General features: G+C 43.1%; 1 protein-coding gene and 1 pseudogene across 1 annotated transcript; both read right to left on the bottom strand.

Annotated features, from left to right (window-relative positions):
• Positions 1-2,823: 2,823 nt before the first annotated feature.
• LOC116918316 lies at positions 2,824-6,498 on the bottom strand (annotated as a pseudogene).
• Positions 6,499-10,706: 4,208 nt separating this feature from the next.
• LOC123473784 lies at positions 10,707-16,827 on the bottom strand. The gene is made up of 4 exons (XM_045175123.1): positions 16,639-16,827; positions 13,126-16,569; positions 11,113-13,079; positions 10,707-11,007 (listed from the first exon to the last, which is right to left on the bottom strand). Exons 1-4 carry the CDS (start codon positions 16,825-16,827, stop codon positions 10,707-10,709), a joined length of 5,901 nt encoding a protein of 1,966 aa, XP_045031058.1.
• Between the last annotated feature and the right edge of the window lie 2,594 nt (positions 16,828-19,421).

Below are 19,421 nucleotides of genomic sequence, written 5' to 3'. Positions count from 1 at the left end.
ACATGTAAACAGGATCAAATATTCTTGTATTCAACGTGAATACACTGATATACCATGAATTTTTACTTCTATATGTAAACAGGATAAAATATACTTGTATTCAATGTCAATACACTTCATATTATGAGTTTATACTTCTACATGTAAACAGAATCAAATATACTTGTATTTAATGTGAATACACTGTTATACCATGTGTTTTTACTTCTATATGTAAACAGGATCAAATATACTTGTATTCAATGTGAATACACTGTTATATTATGAGTTTATACTTCTACATGTAAACAGAATGAAATATACTTGTATTCGATGTGAATACACTGTGATACCATGAGTTTTTACTTCTATATGTAAACAGGATCAAATATACTTGTATTCAATGTGAATACACTGTTACATTATGAGTTAATACTTCTACATGTAAACAGAATCAAATATACTTGTATTCAATGGGAATACACTGTAATATTATGAGTTTTTATTTCTATATGTAAACAGGATCAAATATGCTTGTATTCAACGTGAATACACTGTAATATTATGAGTTTATACTTCTACATGTAAACAGAATCAAATCTACTTGTATTTAATGTGAATACACTGTTATACCATGAATTTTTACTTCTATATGTAAACAGGATCAAATATATTTATATTCAATGTCAATACACTGTCATACTATGAGTTTATACTCCTACATGTAAACAGAATCAAATATACTTGTATTCAATGTGAATACACTGTTATATTATGAGTTTTGACTTCTATATGTAAACAGGATCAAATATGCTTGTATTCAACGTGAATACACTGTAATATTATGAGTTTATACTTCTACATGTAAACAGAATCAAATATACTTGTATTCAATGTGAATACACTGTGATACCATGACTTTTTACTTCTTTATGTAAACAGAATCAAATATACTTGTATTTAATGTGATTACACTCTTATACCATGAGTTTTTACTTCTTTATGTAAACCGGGGCAAATATACTTATAGTCAATGTCAATACACTGTTATATTATGAGTTTATACTTCTACATGTAAACAGAATAAAATTTTCTTGTATTCAATGTGAATACACTGTGATACCATGAGTTTTTACTTCTTTATGTAAACAGGATCAAATATACTTGTATTCAATGTGAATACACTGTTATATAATGAGTTTATACTTCTACATGTAAACAGAATCAAATATACTTGTATTCAATGTGAATACACTGTGATCCCATGAGGTTTAACTCCTATATGTAAAGAGAATCAAATATACTTGTATTCAACGTGAATACACTGTTAAACCATGAGTTTTACTTCTATATGTAAACAGGATCAAATATAATTGTATTCAATGTCAATACACTGTTATATTATGAGTTTATACTTCTACATGTAAAAAGAATCAAATATACTTGTATTCAATGTTAATACACTGTGATACCATGAGTTTTAACTTTTATATGTAAAGAGGATCAAATATACTTGTATTTTTTTTTTTTTTTTATTTAAGGCGTAGCTCCCACCGGGAGTAATGCCATTTTGTATTTACAGCGAGGTCGATCTTGAATAAAATTACAGATGAAGATGAATGTGAGTGAATAGGAGTTCAGGTGGTAGATGCAGTGACTTAATTCGACAATTTTCGCGAATGCGGATACAACATGTCGTGACGCATAGGTGAATAGGTATAGCTACACACTGAATGAGTCAGAGACCAGAATGTTCTCATCTGTCGCACGAAGCTGGTTTGAGAACAAACGGATCTGCCCAGCCCGAATGAACGCGGAGGAGCGAAAAACTCTCAAACATAAAATATGTTACAGGCCTCACGACAGCCAAAACTGGTACTAATCTCATCCGTCACACATTGTGCGGTCGATTACCCAGTCCTTGCTGACACGGCGATACCAACCATAAATAAGCAAATAAGTATACTATAAACAGAAACCGGAGGAATCTCATCCGTCGCACAGGGCGAGGTCGAAACCAACCCGGTCTGATAGCAGGGAAACAAATGCAGAGTAGGAAACAGGGAAAGATCGAACAGCAATAAAGGGTCTTTGGCCTCACGACAGCCGAAGCTGGGAAGAGTCTCATCCGTCATTACATGGTGCGGTCGATCTCCCAGCTCCTGCCGACACGGCGTACAAGACGATTTGTTATCAAGGTGTTATACATTCAACAGAAATACAAATAATTGTGGGTGTGTTAAGTCTTCCTGAGTCTTTTGGTCGCAGAGATGTATCGCACCATTGCTGTCCAAATGGTCCGGTGCGTAGGGATGATGTCGAGTGAGGGGGGCCAGGGTAGCTCGCAATCACTACACGCTGCAGAGAAGCTGATCCTAGGTTGGCTGAACAAAATGCAATAAAATAGAAAGTGCTCTATTGACTCATGGGGCTCACCACAGGAGCAGGCGGGAGAAGAACGAAATTTAAAGCGGTATTGGTGAGAGTTGAGTGCGGAGTGGCCGGACAGGATCTGAGAGAGCTGGCAGTTCAGCTGTGCAGAGAGAAGCATTGAGGCCGACTGCACGGTAGGAAAGAATGACCTGGTCGTCGTAGCGTTTAACCCGGAAGCCCACTCTCGTTCATGAAGAGACTTGATGAGCATGGACGCTACCGCTCTAGCTACCTCTTTCGGCTGATGCAACTCAATAACGGGGTGACGTATATCTGAGGATTCACAGATCGCCCGAGTCAGGCAAAGACCGTACGTTGACGAGAGGTCCTGAGCAACGTAAAACGATGTATTGTGGCGAATTGGGACCATGGAATCCAGACAGTTTAGCTGAAGGCTAGAGACTAGTTTGCCTAGAGTAAGAAAACTAAGCTGTTTAGTGGAAGGAGAGATGATTTCCACATGATCATGTGACTGTAGCGCTCGAGCAGTGAGGACAAGGGCCCGATGCATAGCGAATAGGTTTGTCATATTATCACTTGTGGAGACAGGGAGAGCACCAGAGTCAATGTCAACAACATTCTTGTGATTAGCAGAGATAATAGCAAACCGAGGAATGCCGGCAGATCGGGCTGTTGTAACAAAGATGCGAGCAACCTGGGCTGAGGCTGGAAGGAGAGAACATCCCTGATTGAGCTGAATTGGCTTGGGAAGACAAACCCAAGGTGGCCATCTAGGAGGGAGAGGAGAAAGACTATTGCCTCCCGGCGTCGGCAGTAATAAGACGTCTGGAAAGTATTTGCCCAGCCATTTTTTAGTGGAGCACGAGAAGTTCGCATAATTACTAGTCGAAAGACGGAGGTACGCAGTTTTCATCACAGTAAAATCAATTGGGTCCACATTGGCAAGGACCAACAGGGCATCAGTAGAGGTAGTTTTAAAAGATTTGGTTCTGGCTATTGCAAACACTCTTTGGCATGAGCGTACACATTTCACTCCTTTTTTTGTGGCCAGAAAAGGGGCCCATAGGGAGCACCCATACAGAAGAATGGGTTCGACTGCAGAGAGGTATAGGTATCGGAGCCGCCTGTCATCGTATCCCCATGTTGCCCTGAGGTATGACCTCAATGAGAAAAAAGCCTTTTTTGCGGCCGCAATTTTCCTTGCTACATGTAGCGACCACTTTAAACGAGCATCGAGAGTCAAACCAAGGAAAACCGTGGAGAGGGAGGGGCCTATACGAGTTTCGTTAACAGAGAGATGAAGATCAGACCAATCAAAAGATTTTTTAGATATTAACATGAACACCGATTTTGGAGCACTCAATGACATTTTGTTTTGTACGCACCAGTTGAGGACTTGATTACACATAAGTTGGAGGTTGTGAGTCGCTATAGCTGGATCTTTGTGCGATGTGGCTAAGGTGAGGTCATCTGCAAAGCCTACTGTGGCGAACGGAAAATCAAAGTTTAGCCTCAAGACGTCGTCAATAAGGACGGACCACAGAAAGGGAGATAAAACTCCACCCTGAGGGCAGCCTAAATTAATATTAACGCTGGCTGATGACCCGTTATGGGAGAGAAGAGCCAGTCTGTTTGATAGGAAGGAAGACACAAGTTTGACCAGGTAAGTCGGACACTTGCGCCGGGCAAGAGCCGCTAGAATTGCAGGGTGCCAGGCAGCGTCAAAAGCGCTTTTAATATCTAAAAAGGCGGAAGCAGTGGTACGCTTGCTGAGCATACCTGCTTCACAAAACGTTACGAGTGCATGACCTGCCGATTCTGTAGACCTTCCAGAAGTAAAACCATGCTTGTTGGGACTAAGCCAATTGGCTGACGATGAATGCCATTGAAGCCTATTCAGAATTATCTTTTCGAGCACCTTAGCAAGATTGTTCACTAGACTAATGGGGCGAAAACTGCCTAGAGCATCGTACGATGGTTTGTTTGGCTTACCAATTATGAGGACTTTAGAAGTTTTCCAGGCCTGGGGAAAGAACTGAAGACGAACGCATTCTCTTACAATAAAGAGTAAATGAGCCTTTAAGACAGGGAAACATTCCTTGATAATAGCAGCCGACAGACCATCGGATCCGGGGGCCGCTTTGTAGTTGATTGAATCCAATGCGGCGTCCAGTTCCTCCACAGTGACAGGAGGGCCTTCAAATACGGAGGGGACCGAAACTACATTGTCAACAAAGGACTCCACCAGTAGGTGAGATGGAAGGGACAAGGGCTCTTTAGGAAAGAAGTGCAAGGCACACTGCTTTAGAATCAAGTTCGCATCGCTCACCGTCGAGCCAATTACAACTAGCGCGCTCGGGAGACTAATGCCCTGAGTTTTACCCGATAATACTTTTAGAGCAGAATGAAGATCGTTACTGTCGAGGTTTGCTTTGCATAAGAGATTCCAAGAAGCTCTCTTGGCGCGTCGCAACTCTCTCTGATAAATAGCCTAAGAGGCTGAAAAAATGGCCCTGTTTTCCTCTGTTCTCAAGGCAGACCAGCCTTTGAAGGCCTGTCTGGCCCTATGTCTCAGAGCGCATAGCTCCTGGTTCCACCAAAGCATACCCCGCGACTGACGCGAGCGTTGGTTGGTCCTTGATTCGCACGCTGCCACAAAAACGACGTCAGTCAATTCGGTCACTAAGGAATCTATCTGCTGCTCCGATGCTACTAACGGTATCACTATTCTACCAATTGTAGCTGCCACTTTTAGGCGCAATTCCGCCGTGTTGATACAAGAAATGTGAGGGATTCTCGGAGACCGACTGCCAACAGATCTACTCGGAGTGACAGAGGGGCGACCGATCTCAAAATATATGAATGGGTGGTCGGAGAACGAGGGGATGGATGGAAAAAACCAACGAGACAGACCGATATTGCCACCTATGGCCGTTATGTCCATGAACGTAGTGCCACCTGGAACGAAATTCAGCTCCGCTAAGCTGCAATTGGCCAATCTTAAACTAGCTTCAGACAAGAATAACTCGAACGCAACGCCTTTCTGATCAGTTGCCGGAGAGTTCCAGAGTCTGTTCTTGGCGTTGGAGTCGGCAGACAACACTGTGAGTGGGGTAATCAAAGGGGTCAATTCAATTTGCAGAGCAGCCATGAAATCAGGGATAGATGGACGGAGATAGACCGAGATGAAGCGGACAGAACCTTTAGACGACTGCAGGTCAACCACTGCAATGTGATTACTATCACATCTTGACACTGCTCGACAAGAAGTAGCCAAAGAAAGTTTAACCAATATGGCCGCACCATAAGCATGGTCGGAGCCAAGAGCGTGGAACGCTACGTAACCCTGGGGAATATCAGACAGAGTGGGTGTGGGTGTGAAGAGCGCATAAGGCTCTTGAATCAAAATGACATCGACACTGTTCTCTAGGATAACCTGAGAGAGGGAGGCAGTGGCCAGCTTAGAATGCCGGAGGTTTATTTGAAGACACTTGAATGTTGGTTGAGTCTGGAGACGTAAAGAGGAATTGGGGCCGCTCATAGTTGGTTTGATGAGTTGTATTTTACGAAGTTCGCAACCGCATTTTTATGAGCCGCACACACATAAGAACCAGCTGCATGATTCAGGGAACAAGAAGCGCATTTCAGGCTGGGGTGGGAGACATTGCAAGACTGCGTGGCATGCGCTTGGCTGCATTTACCACATGTAACTGGATTGGTACAAAACCTGGTTAAGTGCCCATAGCCTTGGCATCGATTGCAGAATCTGACCTCTTTATTGTAGTCTATTTCAATGACGGCATGTGACAAATTGTCTAATTTTAAGCGTCCCTGTTCCAGATAACGATCACGGGTATTTTTGCAGAGAAAGCTTACTCTGACTAACGAGAACTCGGCGCGATTGAAAAGGATTGTGACATTAGCAATTTTACCTTTCAGTAAAGGATTCTCGGAATTTAGCTTGTTTATGAGATTGCAACTTTGCTTGGTTCTAGCATTAAATAAGTCGGCGCTGCTGATTGATCCATCTTCTCTAATCATACTGAGCCCGGACACACCGTTCAGCCTTAGAATGGCCGGGTAACATTTCACCGGGGCATGTACATTCTGAAAAACCTTTTCTGCTTCCGGACAGTCCAGGAGCTCTCGGGCTTTGTCACGGTTAGCTTCGTCCCTAAAGATTAGCTTTACTGAGTTTCCGCTGTGTCGGATCAACTGTTGTACGACAGGTCCCCCTTTATCCTCCTCAAGACCGAGCAAGCTATCCACAGAACTTTCCGTGATCGATTTAACGGAGATCGTATCCCTGACTCTAGCAATCAAAAATGGTTTTACCGGTATGATAGCAGAAGGTTTTCTAATCGGAGGCGGAGCCAACGGGCCAGACGCAATTGACGAGGACTGATTGACGTTATTTAACTGAGCAGAGGGCGATGGGACGTGAATTGGGACTCGGCTTGATCCACCCCCAGTGAGTTCAAAAAGTTTAATGTCTTTATCGGCGAGAGCAAGTTTGACACGCACGAGTTCTTTTTCCATATCGGGTAACAATGGATGAGAGTTCCTGGCAATGGACAACTCGCTCTCTAAGTCACTAATCTTATCTCTAAGCCGGGACATACACTCATTAACTTTGGAATCATTTTCACGGAGATTGCAAATAAGAGTTTTAAACACCTCAATTTGATTGTCTCTCTCCATGACCATGAAGTCCTCTATGTCAAGACCGAAAGTCTCGTTGAAAGCAAACGCCAACTCATCTCCCTTAGAGTATTTCGGACGATTATTATAAGACAGAGGGGAAATCACATTGGCAGCACGTTTGACGCCACTTGACTTGGGAGTTACTTTTGTTCTATCTCTACAGTTTGGGCAATACTTGAACCTTTTGTTAATGGGAACAAACATGATCTTGCACTCCTCATTGTGGCAATTGATTGACTGGCTAATCGACTGGCTCAGATTGCTGACAGAATCGCGGACGGAGTCACCGTCCGAGCTATCCGGCATCTCTGCCTTTGGCTTATACTAGTAAGCCAGGAAGAGCAAACAACAAATACAACAAGCCTAACAGAAGAGAAGAGCAGGTGAGAGGGGTTCCGGGGCAAATACGTGTCTGATTGACCGTAGTAGACGACGTATACACAACCAAGAAGAGAAGTGAAGATAGAAATGCAGGAGATCCTCTTCGACACTGGGAGGAATGCAAGGACGGACACGGCGTCAGAAGGAGGCTATGACTACCCCCAGTTCCCTCCCCCCCTCACACAGAGCATGAGTAGAGTGACCAGCGTCCAAAACCCCCCAAGGTCTCCACCAAAAGGTTTCCGGCACTTCAACAGAAGCCCACGACACGAGGACGGATTGGGCACTAGTCGTGCCACTCGCTCAGGGAGGACAAGAGAGATCACCAGGGATATAAACTCTATGAGCCAAAAAGGGACCAAGCCTTTTTCGGTTGTTGCTTATAACCAGACCGGACGGGGTGGAATCTATACCACTCACTTCCTGTATTTAAAAAACTTGAAAAAGAACTCCGCAACTTACAAATGAGCTGGTATGCACTGCTGAAATATCCGCAATAGGAAAACAGTTCCCACTGCTCGATATACACAAACTGTGTTTTGATCCGATAGGGCCTCAAAACATGCAAATAAAGAAAAGAAAAGAAAAGAAAAGAAAAGAGAAGAAAGGATGCAGTTAGCACAAATCAAAACAATCAATAAGAGAGAGAGGTGATCGCGCAAAGCCCGCGCAAAGCAAAAAGTTAGACCAGGGGGCTAGGGAGGGGAGCCTTTTAAGGCCCGCGAAAAGAACACCCAAAGAGGGACAAAAGAAAAGAAAAATGGCGAGTGAGACGAGAAAAGAAGTAGGGCAAATGTAATCCGGGACGAGAGACACTTAAACACAATTCCGAAAAAAACAAAAAACACAATGGTGACACTACACAGTCTGTAGACTTAAACTTATTCAACTCGAGGGTGAAAAGTAAAACCAAAACGACTGGAAATAGACCACCAAGGACACACAAAAAAAAAACGAGAGCTACTGAATAACACGTCTGTACTGGCAGACGGTAGCAGACGATGAGGAAATATACTTGTATTCAATGTGAATACACTGTTATATTATGAGTTTATACTTCTACATGTAAACAGAATCAAATATACTTGCATTCAATGTGAATACACTGTTATATTATGAGTTTATAATTCTACATTTAAACAGAATCAAATATACTTGTATTCAATGTGAATAGACTGTTATACCATGATTTTTTACTTCAATATGTAAACAAGATCAAATATACTTATATTCAATGTCAATACACTGTCATATTATGAGTTTATACTCCTACATGTAAAGAGAATCAAATATACTTGTATTTAATGTGAATACACTGTTATACCATGAGTTTTTACTTCTTTATGTAAACAAGATCAAATATACTTTTATTCAATATCAATACACTGTTATATTATGAGTTTATACTTCTACATGTAAACAGAATCAAATATACTTGTATTCAATGTGAATACACTGTTATATTATGAGTTTTGACTTCTATATGTAAACAGGATCAAATATGCTTGTATTCAACGTGAATACACTGTAATATTATGAGTTTATACTTCTACATGTAAACAGAATCAAATATACTTGTATTCAATGTGAATATACTGTTATATTATGAGTTTATACTTATACATCTAAAGAGAATCAAATATACTTGTATTCAATGTGAATACAGTGTGATACCATGAGTTTTTACTTCTATATGTAAAGAGGATCAAATATATATTTTTATTCAATGTGAATACACTGTGATACCATGAGTTTCTACTTCTATATGTAAACAGGATCAAATTTACTTGTATTCAATGTGACTACACTGTTATATTATGAGTTTTTACTTCAATATGTAAAAAGAATCAAATATACTTGTATTCAATGTGAATACACTGTTATATTATGAGTTTATACTTCTACATCTAAAGAGAATCAAATATACTTGTATTCAATGTGAATACAGTGTGATACCATGAGTTTTTACTTCTATATGTAAAGAGGATCAAATATATATTTTTATTCAATGTGAATACACTGTTATATTATGAGTTTATACTTCTACATCTAAAGAGAATCAAATATACTTGTATTCAATGTGAATACACTGTTATATTATGAGTTTTTACTTCTATATGTAAACAGAATAAAATATACTTGTATTCAATGTGAATACACTGTTATACCATGAGTTTTTACTTCTATATGTAAACTGCATGGAATATACTTGTATTCAATGTGAATACACTGTTATACCTTGAGTTTTTACTTCTATATGTATACTGCATCAAATATACTTGTATTCAATGTGAATACACTGTTATACCATGAGTTTTTGCTTCTATATGTAAACTGCATGGAATATACTTGTATTCAATGTGAATACACTGTTATACCATGAGCTTTTACTTCTATATGTAAACTGCATGGAATATACTTGTATTCAATGTGAATACACTGTTATACCTTGAGTTTTTACTTCTATATGAATACTGAATCAAATATACTTGTATTCAATGTGAATACACTGTTATTACATGAGTTTTTACTTCTATATGTAAACTGCATGGAATATACTTGTATTCAATGTAAATACACTGTTATACCATGTTTTTTACTTCTATATGTAAACTGCATGGAATATACTTGTATTTAATGTGAATACACTGTTATACCATGAGTTTTTACTTCTATATGTATACTGCATCAAATATACTTGTATTCAATGTGAATACACTGTTATACCACGAGTTTTTACTTCTATATGTAAACAGCATCAAATATACTTTTATTCAATGTGAATACACTGTTATACCATGAGTTTTTACTTCTATATGTAAACAGCATCAAATATACTTGTATTCAATGTGAATACACTGTTATACCATGAGTTTTTACTTCTATATGTTAACAGCATCAAATATACTTGTTGTAAACTAACCGTAAGATAACGATCGTTCGAAAGGCGATGCGAAAAAACGATCAAAACCGAACGGACCGGGCGCAAGAACTTGTATTAAACTTTAAGACACAGGCGAAATAAAAATAAATGAGGTGACAAAAAATGGCGACGAGACGCTACCGTTGCAAAAACGAGACTGCCTCGTTAATACACGTCATCCGATCGCTTACGCAAAAACAAAAGAATCGAGATGCGCGAATTAGAGAAACAATAGATGAAAAAGGGGGTAATTAAAGGCGCGCGCGAAGCCCGGCCGAGTTGCCATGGCAACTCGGTAACACAGCCGGCCCTGCTGCGGTAAACATTAAGCAGCACTAAAGGCTTCCAAGCGACATAATCGTACAACTGGGCGGGTGTAGGTCTTGCCGGACTTCGTAATGATTTCGGCCGCGCGTACTTCACCATCAGAGCCAGGTAAAACTCTGGCAACACGACAAATTGGCCAGCGTCCGCGCGGTGACTTTGGATCCACCATAAGCACCATGTCGTTCACCTCCAAATTGTTTTGCGATCGGGTCCATTTGTTGCGGGTCGTGAGGGTCGGCAGGTATTCCCGTAACCATCGGCTCCACACCTGATCCACGATCTGCTGTGCATGAAACCATCTTCGGAGAAAACATTTGATTTCCGGGTCGATGACGTCAGCGGGCAAGTGGGGATTGGGGCGCCCCAACAAAAAATGATTCGGGGTTAACGGCTCGAATTCTTACGGGTCCGCACCTAGATCCATCAACGGTCGATTGTTGAGCAGGCCCTCAACTTCGATGACGACCGTTGCAAAGGTTTCCTCCTTCACCGTCTGCTGACCGAGGATAGCGCGCAGGGCCACCTTGCACGAGTGAACCAGACGTTCCCAAACACCTCCGAAATGCGGGGCAGCAGGCGGGGAGAAGTGCCAACGAATCTCTTTCTGAGCAAGTTGGTCAGCGATTTTCACGTCGTTAAGGCGGGTAACCGCCTCACGCAGCTCACGTTCTCCTGCTGTCAGATTGGTACCGTTGTCGCTAAAAACATCGGTCGGGGCACCCCGACGACTGACGAAACGAGTAAAAGCCATTAAAAAGGAATCCACATCCATGGACGGGGTAATTTTGAGGTGGATAGCACGGGTGGAGAGGCAGGTAAAAAGTGCAATCCAACGATTTTCTGTTCGCCGGCCAATTGAAATAGGGAAGGGACCGAGGTAGTCCACTCCAATACTGGTAAATGGATGGCTGAACGGTTGGACCCGCTCCGCTGGAAGCGGGGCAATCATCGGCTGAAACGGCTTGGCTCTCATGCGGGAACAGTACAGGCAAGTCGTGATGACCGACTTTGTCGCTTCGCGTCCTTTCAAAACCCAGTAGCGAGCACGAACTTCAGCAAGAGTGCGATCAGCTCGTCCATGAGCCACGGAAATATGCGCCCAGCGTATGAAAAATCGGGTGAGCGGATGCTTGGGTTCCAGAACGGCAGGATGACGGGCTTCAGCGCTGATAGGGGCATTTTCAAGGCGGCCACCAACACGAATGATTCCGGCGTCATCTAGATAAACGGACAGTTTCAGCAATTGAGACTCCGGGCGAACGGATTTCGCCTTCCGCAAACTGCTTAAATCGTCAGGGAAGGAGTCGCGCTGCGAAACGCGAATTGAAAGGCGACGGACTGACTTCAGCTCGTCCGCACTCTGCTGCTGGCCCGTTTTCAACTGCTCACTTTGTCCGGTCGCTGCTTCTTCATGATTGCCATCCAGAATAGACCTTTCTCTTGCACGTCTCCGATGAACGAGGATCTGGATGTTGCGAACGAATCTTTCAATCCAAGCGGCGATGCGAATTAGGCGATGTAGATTATTGGCTCGTGCCACAACGTCATCTACTGGCCCGCTAGGATTGGCGATTAGGAAACAGCCAATAGACTCGTCTTCGTGGTCGATCAATTCAGTAGCTGGAATCTGGGCCGGCCATTGCTCGGGTGGCAAAACTACAAACTCAGGTCCACGGTACCAGCTATGATTTGGATCGAGCTCGGACGGACAGAGACCACGACTGCATTCGTCTGCTGGGTTAAGTACACCAGGAACATGTCTCCATTGCGAAGGGGTCGTTGAATCCAGGATCTCAGCTATTCTGTTTGCGACGAACACGTTGTAACGACGATGGCTGGCGTGGATCCACCGAACAACAGTCATCGCATCAACCCAGAAAAACACATTCGATATGGGCAGAGTCAGCTCCTTCAACAGATAGTTTGCTAACCTGACTGCTAGCAAAGCACCTTGAAGCTCCATCTTGGGAATCGAAAGCTGATGGATGGGAGCAACTCTTACTTTTGCCATTACGAAAGAGACTTCGACCTCGCCAGAGGTTTCAGCTCGAAGATAAATTACAACACCGAAACCATCTTTCGATGCGTCCGAAAAAGCGTGCAACTGAAAAGAACGATACGCCGACTGGGGACTAGTCAAGAAACTTCTCGGAATGTTCAGCAGTTCGAGCATCGGCAGATGTCCCACAAAGCGCCCCCAACGATTCAGAATATCGGCGGGCAGAATCTCATCCCAGCCACCTTTGAGTCGCCAGATGTCCTGAAGGATGATTTTCGCCACCAAAACGACGGGTGCTAGGAGACCAAGGGGATCATAGATGCTCGAAATTGCCGAAAGAATCGAGCGTTTTGAAAAGGCCTCTTCTGTCTTCTTAAAACGAAAAACGAACTCGTCTCGCTCACAACTCCACAGATACCCCAACGTGCTCGGTGGGCAAATCGTCGAAATCTAGATCGAGCTCGGGAACCAGACGAGAGGAAGACGGAAGTTGGTCCAACAACGAACGCGAAAGGCTCAGAAACTGGACGAGGTCGAAACCACCGAGCTTGAGTAGTTCAACCAGCTTCTGACTGATGGAAACGCCTTCATCCACTTCGTCGAACGACGACAACAGGTTGTCCACATAAAAGCTGGAACGAATACGCCTCGCGACTTCCTTCAGGTGTTCGGGCGCATCCTTTTCGAGGCGCTGAAGGGCAAAGCTGCAAACCGTTGGCGATGAGACAGCACCGAAAATGTGCACCGTCATCTGGAATTCCTGGATAGGATATTCGGTTCCAGGCTCGCGCCACAAAAAACGAAACATCGTGCAATCTGACTCACGAACCAGCACTTGATAAAACATTTTCGCAATGTCTGCAGTAACGCCAATTCTCCTTTCACGGAAGCGAAGCAGCACGGCCAATAACTGCGTGGTGAGATTCGGACCTTTCAGCAGGATGTCGTTGATCGCGGTTCCTTTAAACCGGGCAGCAGCGTCGTAAACGAGACGATTCTTGCTGGGCTTCGTTGGATGTCGAACCGGATGATAAGGTAGGAACCACACCTTGGAACCGGGAGCTGTAGAAGTTACTTTCACTGCGTGGCCGCTGCAAAACACCTCCTTCATCTGCGCCGTAACTGTTTGTCGAAGGTCGTTGTCTGAAAGAAGTCTCCTCTCCAGTGCGAAGAACTTGCGACGTGCAAACTCTTTGTTGTCCGGCAACTTCGGGCAATGCGGGCGAACAGGCAAGCCTACTTCATAACGCGTTCCAGTGTGCCGAATGGTGGACTCGAGTTGGTCCATTGCGGCACGGTCTGACGACGACATAAATGTACTGGGGGCATCACGAACTGGGAGAGATTGGGTTTTCCAAAACCTTTCGACGCACTCTTCCAGCTGCTCGATCGTTCCCAGCTTAACGAAATTTATGCTTGGATCTTCCACTGCCGGTAATGGGTAGGTCCTTCCAACAACGCACCAGCCAAATGGGGTGAGCACAGCATTAGGGCCCCGAACTCCAGATGGAGGGCGACAAACCTCGATGTTTAGATGGGCGTCTTGAACGTCCATCCCGATCAAAATCTGTACTTCACCAGCGTCTCGAGCAGGAAAGTTGAGGTCACGAAGATAATCGAACGAAGCGAGAACATCTTTTATCTTGCGTTGCCCAACATTTAGACGAGGCACAACAAAGGCGTCGGAAACCTTGTAGCTTTGGTCTCCCTCTAGCGACGAAACGGAGAACCCCACAAGACGAGTCTCGACGACCGGATCTTTCCCATGGAAGGTTCCAAAACGAATTTTGCGTGGCCGGCCCGTAAGACCAAGCGCATTAGCCGCGTCTTCACGCAAAAGGGTAGCTTGGCTCCCGGTGTCGAACAGGGCGAAAACGTCAAGAGTCCGGCAACCTGCACGAAGTCGGACGGGAACCACGGCCAAGAGAACATTAGATGTCAGGCGGGGAGCAATGGCGAGTGTTTGAGGTCCTTGAAAACATTCTTGGCCTCCGACGGATGACGGGAACTGACGAGGTGTGCTTTTCTCAGGAAAAACTCTCTCCGAACCATGCAACAGCGAATGATGACGTGCACGGCATCCGGTGGATTCAAAAGCGGGTTTTGAACGACAATCCGCACTGCGTTGCTTTCCTCCAAGACAGTTGAAACATACGCCTTTCTCCTTCGCCACCAGCGCTCGTTCACTCGGTGACTTCCTCTGTAATTCGGGGCAAGAAACAAGTCGATGAGCGCCGCCGCAGCCTGGACACTCGACATCTACGTCTTTCGCTACTTGGGTGGCTAAGATGGTAGGGGGTGGCCGAACGGGTGGCGGTTTCAGAATTGCAGGTCTGCTTGAAGGGTGCTTTTCAACGGCTGGCTTGGGAAACGTAACACGCTTTTCACGAAGATCAATCTTAGGCGCCAACTCGAATGCCGAACGAGCCATCCGCTCCTCTTCCACGACCTCTTCCATGAACCGATCCAAGTCGCTAAGGTCGACACCTTTCGGTAAGCGCTTACGTGCGTAACGGGCCCAGCGATGGCGAAAGACAGGTGGCAGCTTCTGTACTGCCTGATCAAGATTAGCAGCACTCTTAAGATCGTGCTCCAATCCCCCTTGTTCCAACACCACAACAGCTCCGTGCAGCTGATCAGAAAAACTTTCAAGCGCCTGGCGATCACCCGGCTTGACGAAGGGAAGACTAAGAAGATCGTGTATTTGACAGCGAGCGATCTTCTCGCTCGAACCGTAGTGCTTCTTAAGATAGGCAAGGACTGCAGTGTACCCACGAGGAGCCTTTAACAATGGGGAGATGCGGCGAAAAACGCTAGGGCCAACCCACTCGGTAAGAATGGCCAAACGCTGGGCATCGTTCGGAATGACGTCGTGGACGAGGGCTCGAAATCTTGAGGCAAAGAGAAGCCAATCTCGAGGGTCGCCATCAAACGGTGTCCTACACGTGAACGGGGCCGAACCTCCAAACATCCAAGGCATGGGCGCTGCAGCGTGTAAGGCCGTCGGATTCTGTCCCAGATCGTCGATCCAGCTATCTGCGCTCTTGTCGGACGGCCCGGTGGGAAGCAGCACTTTGTCGCGAGGCTTACTCTTCGGCAACGGAATATGGATATCGTCATCTGGTTCACTGAAAGAACTCAAGGAGGTCGGCGAAGGCGAACGAACAGACCTCTTTGACAACTTCTCGTTCATACGAAGACGTGCGATTTCTTCCTCGATTTTCCGTTCCTTTCGTTTGGCCCCGATACGAATCTTCTCCTCACGTAACTTACGGGTTAGCTCGTCCAGAAGGTCATTTTCATTCTTTTCTTCTTCTCGCCGCTTGCGTGCCAGTTCAAGGTCGAGTTCGGCAGCAAGGCGTTCTCTAGTCAGAGCCGAAAGGGTAGAGTTCCGCGAACGATGAGAAGACGAAATGCTGGCGGCAACCGAAGACCTTGAGCTGGCCAAAGAAGACGGGCGGCTACCCTCGGCCTGATGACCACTGCCACTAACGGGATCGTCAATCACTTCGGTGCGAGAGACATCTTCCTCGCGGGAATGGTGGGATGTTCTGGTAGGCACACCCCGCGAGGCAGATTCGGGTTGACGGGTCGACTCAACCACACCGGGGCGAGATGTGCTGACGGGCACATCCAACGGGGCGAACTCGGGTTGATGGGTTGACTCGACAGAACCGGGGCGAACTTGAGCTCTCGTGCGGGTCGTTGCTCTAGGCGCTGGTTGTTCGGTATCATGGCCGGGGCGACGGGCTGCGGCAAATTCTTCATGAGCCGTATTATAATCATGACGCAAATTCTCCAACCAAGTGTCGTCGGTGACACCCAATTTTGCACAATAACGATGATGGTAATACATACATTGCTAATAATGATCGTTGGCCTTCGTGATGAGATCGTTTGAGTAGATTGAAGGACCTGTCTCGTGAATCACCATCTTGACTTTATTCACGTTGCGGGTGAAATTCCTTCGATGATGGGAACGTTTGCTGATCAAGGTTGCAGGATCGAGACGACTTGTCGAATCCGAGCTGAACGAGCGAGTCGGCGAAAGGCCTCGAATAACAGCATCAGGAGCGGCAATGATCAAATCAGCATCACGAAGCTCATCTTGAGTAGCCATGATGAATTCAAGAGAGTGGACACGATGCTCGGAATGAAAAAAGAAAGGCTTGGAGAGCCACTTAAACACTGGCACGTAAAGAAAGCTTTTGCTCCAAATCCGGGAACTCTGACCGTTACCCCTCCTGGGCTGGCGGTTGATTCAGCGTTGGGATGTAAAGAGACAAAAGCACAAAAGAAATATCCAGTGACGAAAATGAACGACGAAAACCCAATGACGAGAACGAATGGCAAAAATCAAGGGCGAAAAACGAATGGCGAGAATGAATGTCGAAAAACGAATGTTGCGTTAAAGTTACCAGGGTCGAATTTCCCGGGTTTCGGCACCAAAAATGCTGTAAACTAACCGTAAGATAACGATCGTTCGAAAGGCGATGCCAAAAAACGATCAAAGCCGAACGGGCAGGGCGCAAGAACTTGTATTAAACTTTAAGACGCAGGCGAAATAAAAATAAATGAGGTAACAAAAAATGGCGACGAGACGCTACCGTTGCAAAAACGAGACTGCCTCGTTAATACACGTCATCCGATCGCTTACGCAAAAAAAAAGGAATCGAGATGCGCGAATTAGAGAAACAATAGATGAAAAAAAGGGGGGGGGGTAATTAAAGGCGCGCGCGAAGCCCGGCCTAGTTGCCATGGCAACTCGGTAACAATACTTGTATTCAATGTGAATACACTGTTATACCATGAGTTTTTACTTCTATATGTAAACAGCATAAAATATACTTGTATTCAATGTGAATACACTGATATACCATGAGTTTTTACTTCTATATATATACTGCATAAAATATACTTGTATTCAATGTATATACACTGTTATACCATGAGTTTTTACTTCTATATGTAAACTGCATGGAATATACTTGTATTCAATGTGAAAACACTGTTATACCATGAGTTTTTACTTCTATATGTAAACTGCATGGGATATACTTGTATTCAATGTGAATACACTGTTATACCCTGAGTTTTTACTTCTATATGTATACTGCATCAAATATACTTGTATTCAATGTATATACACTGTTATACCATGAGTTTTTACTTCTATATGTAAAGAGCATAAAATATACTTGTATTCAATGTGAATACACTGTTATACCATAAGTTTTTACTTCTATATGTAAACATCATAAAATATACTTGTATTCAATGTGAATACACTGATATACCATGAGTTTTTACTTCTATATATATACTGCATCAAATATACTTGTATTCAATGTATATACACTGTTATACCATGAGTTTTTACTTCTATATGTAAACTGCATGGAATATACTTGTATTCAATGTGAAAACACTGTTATACCATGAGTTTTTACTTCTATATGTAAACTGCATGGGATATACTTGTATTCAATGTGAATACACTGTTATACCATGAGTTTTTACTTCTATATGTATACTGCATCAAATATACTTGTATTCAATGTGAATACACTGTTATACCATGAGTTTTTACTTCTATATGTAAACAGCATCAAATATACTTGTATTCAATGTAAATACACTGTTATACCATGAGTTTTTACTTCTATATGTAAACAGCATCAAATATACTTGTATTCAATGTGAATACACTGTTATACCATGAGTTTTTACTTCTATATGTAAACAGCATCAAATATACTTGTATTCAATGTGAATACACTGTTATACCATGAGTTTTTACTTCTATATGTAAAATGCATGGAATATACTTGTATTCAATGTGAATACACTGTTATACCATGAGTTTTTACTTCTATATGTAAACTGCATGGAATATACTTGTATTCAATGTGAAAACACTCTTATACCATGAGTTTTTACTTCTATATGTAAACTGCATGGAATATACTTGTATTCAATGTGAATACACTGTTATACCATGAGTTTTTACTTCTATATGTAAATTGTAAGGAATATACTTGTATTCAATGTGAAAACACTGTCATACCACGAGTTTTTACTTCAATATGTAAACAGTATCAAATATACTTGAATTCAATGTGAAAACACTGTTATACCATGAGTTTTTACTTCTATATGTAAACAGCATCAAATATACATATATTCAATGTGAATACACTGTTATACCATGAGTTTTTACTTCTATATGTAAATTGCATGGAATATACTTGTATTCAATGTAAATACTCTGTTATACCATGAGTTTTTACTTCTATATGTAAACTGCATGGAATATACTTGTATTCAATGTGAATACACTGTTCTACCATGAGTTTTTACTTCTACATGTAAACTGCATGGAATATACTTGTATTCAATGAGAATACACTGTTATACCATGAGTTTTTTCTTCTATATGTAAACAGCATCAAAAATAATTGTATTCAATGTGAATACACTGTTATACCATGAGTTTTTGCTTTTATATGTAAACTGCATGGAATATACTTGTATTCAATGTGAATACACTGTTATACCATGAGTTTTTCCTTCTATATGTAAACAGCATCAAAAATACTTGTATTCTATGTGAATACACTGTTATACCATGAGTTTTTACTTCTATATGTAAACAGCATCAAATATACTTATATTCAATGTGAATGCACTGTTAGACCATGAGTTTTTACTTCT

Source organism: Daphnia magna, linkage group LG6 (assembly GCF_020631705.1).
Source record: "Daphnia magna isolate NIES linkage group LG6, ASM2063170v1.1, whole genome shotgun sequence".
Classification (NCBI taxonomy): Eukaryota; Metazoa; Arthropoda; class Branchiopoda; order Diplostraca; family Daphniidae; genus Daphnia; species Daphnia magna.
Note: the sequence above shows the minus strand (reverse complement) of the source record. Positions and strands in the feature narration are given on the sequence as shown.

What these genes read in the sequence shown, in the direction of transcription:
- LOC123473784 (XM_045175123.1), bottom strand. Translation starts at nt 16,827, where the DNA reads ATGGCTACTCAAGATGAGCTTCGTGATGCTGATTTGATCATTGCCGCT. An exon ending in ACGTGAATAAAGTCAAGATG is followed by an intron (nt 16,570 to 16,638) that starts GTGATTCACGAG and finishes GATCATTATTAG; the next exon opens with CAATGTATGTATTACCATCA. An exon ending in ATGGATCTAGGTGCGGACCC is followed by an intron (nt 11,008 to 11,112) that starts GTAAGAATTCGA and finishes TTTTCTCCGAAG; the next exon opens with ATGGTTTCATGCACAGCAGA.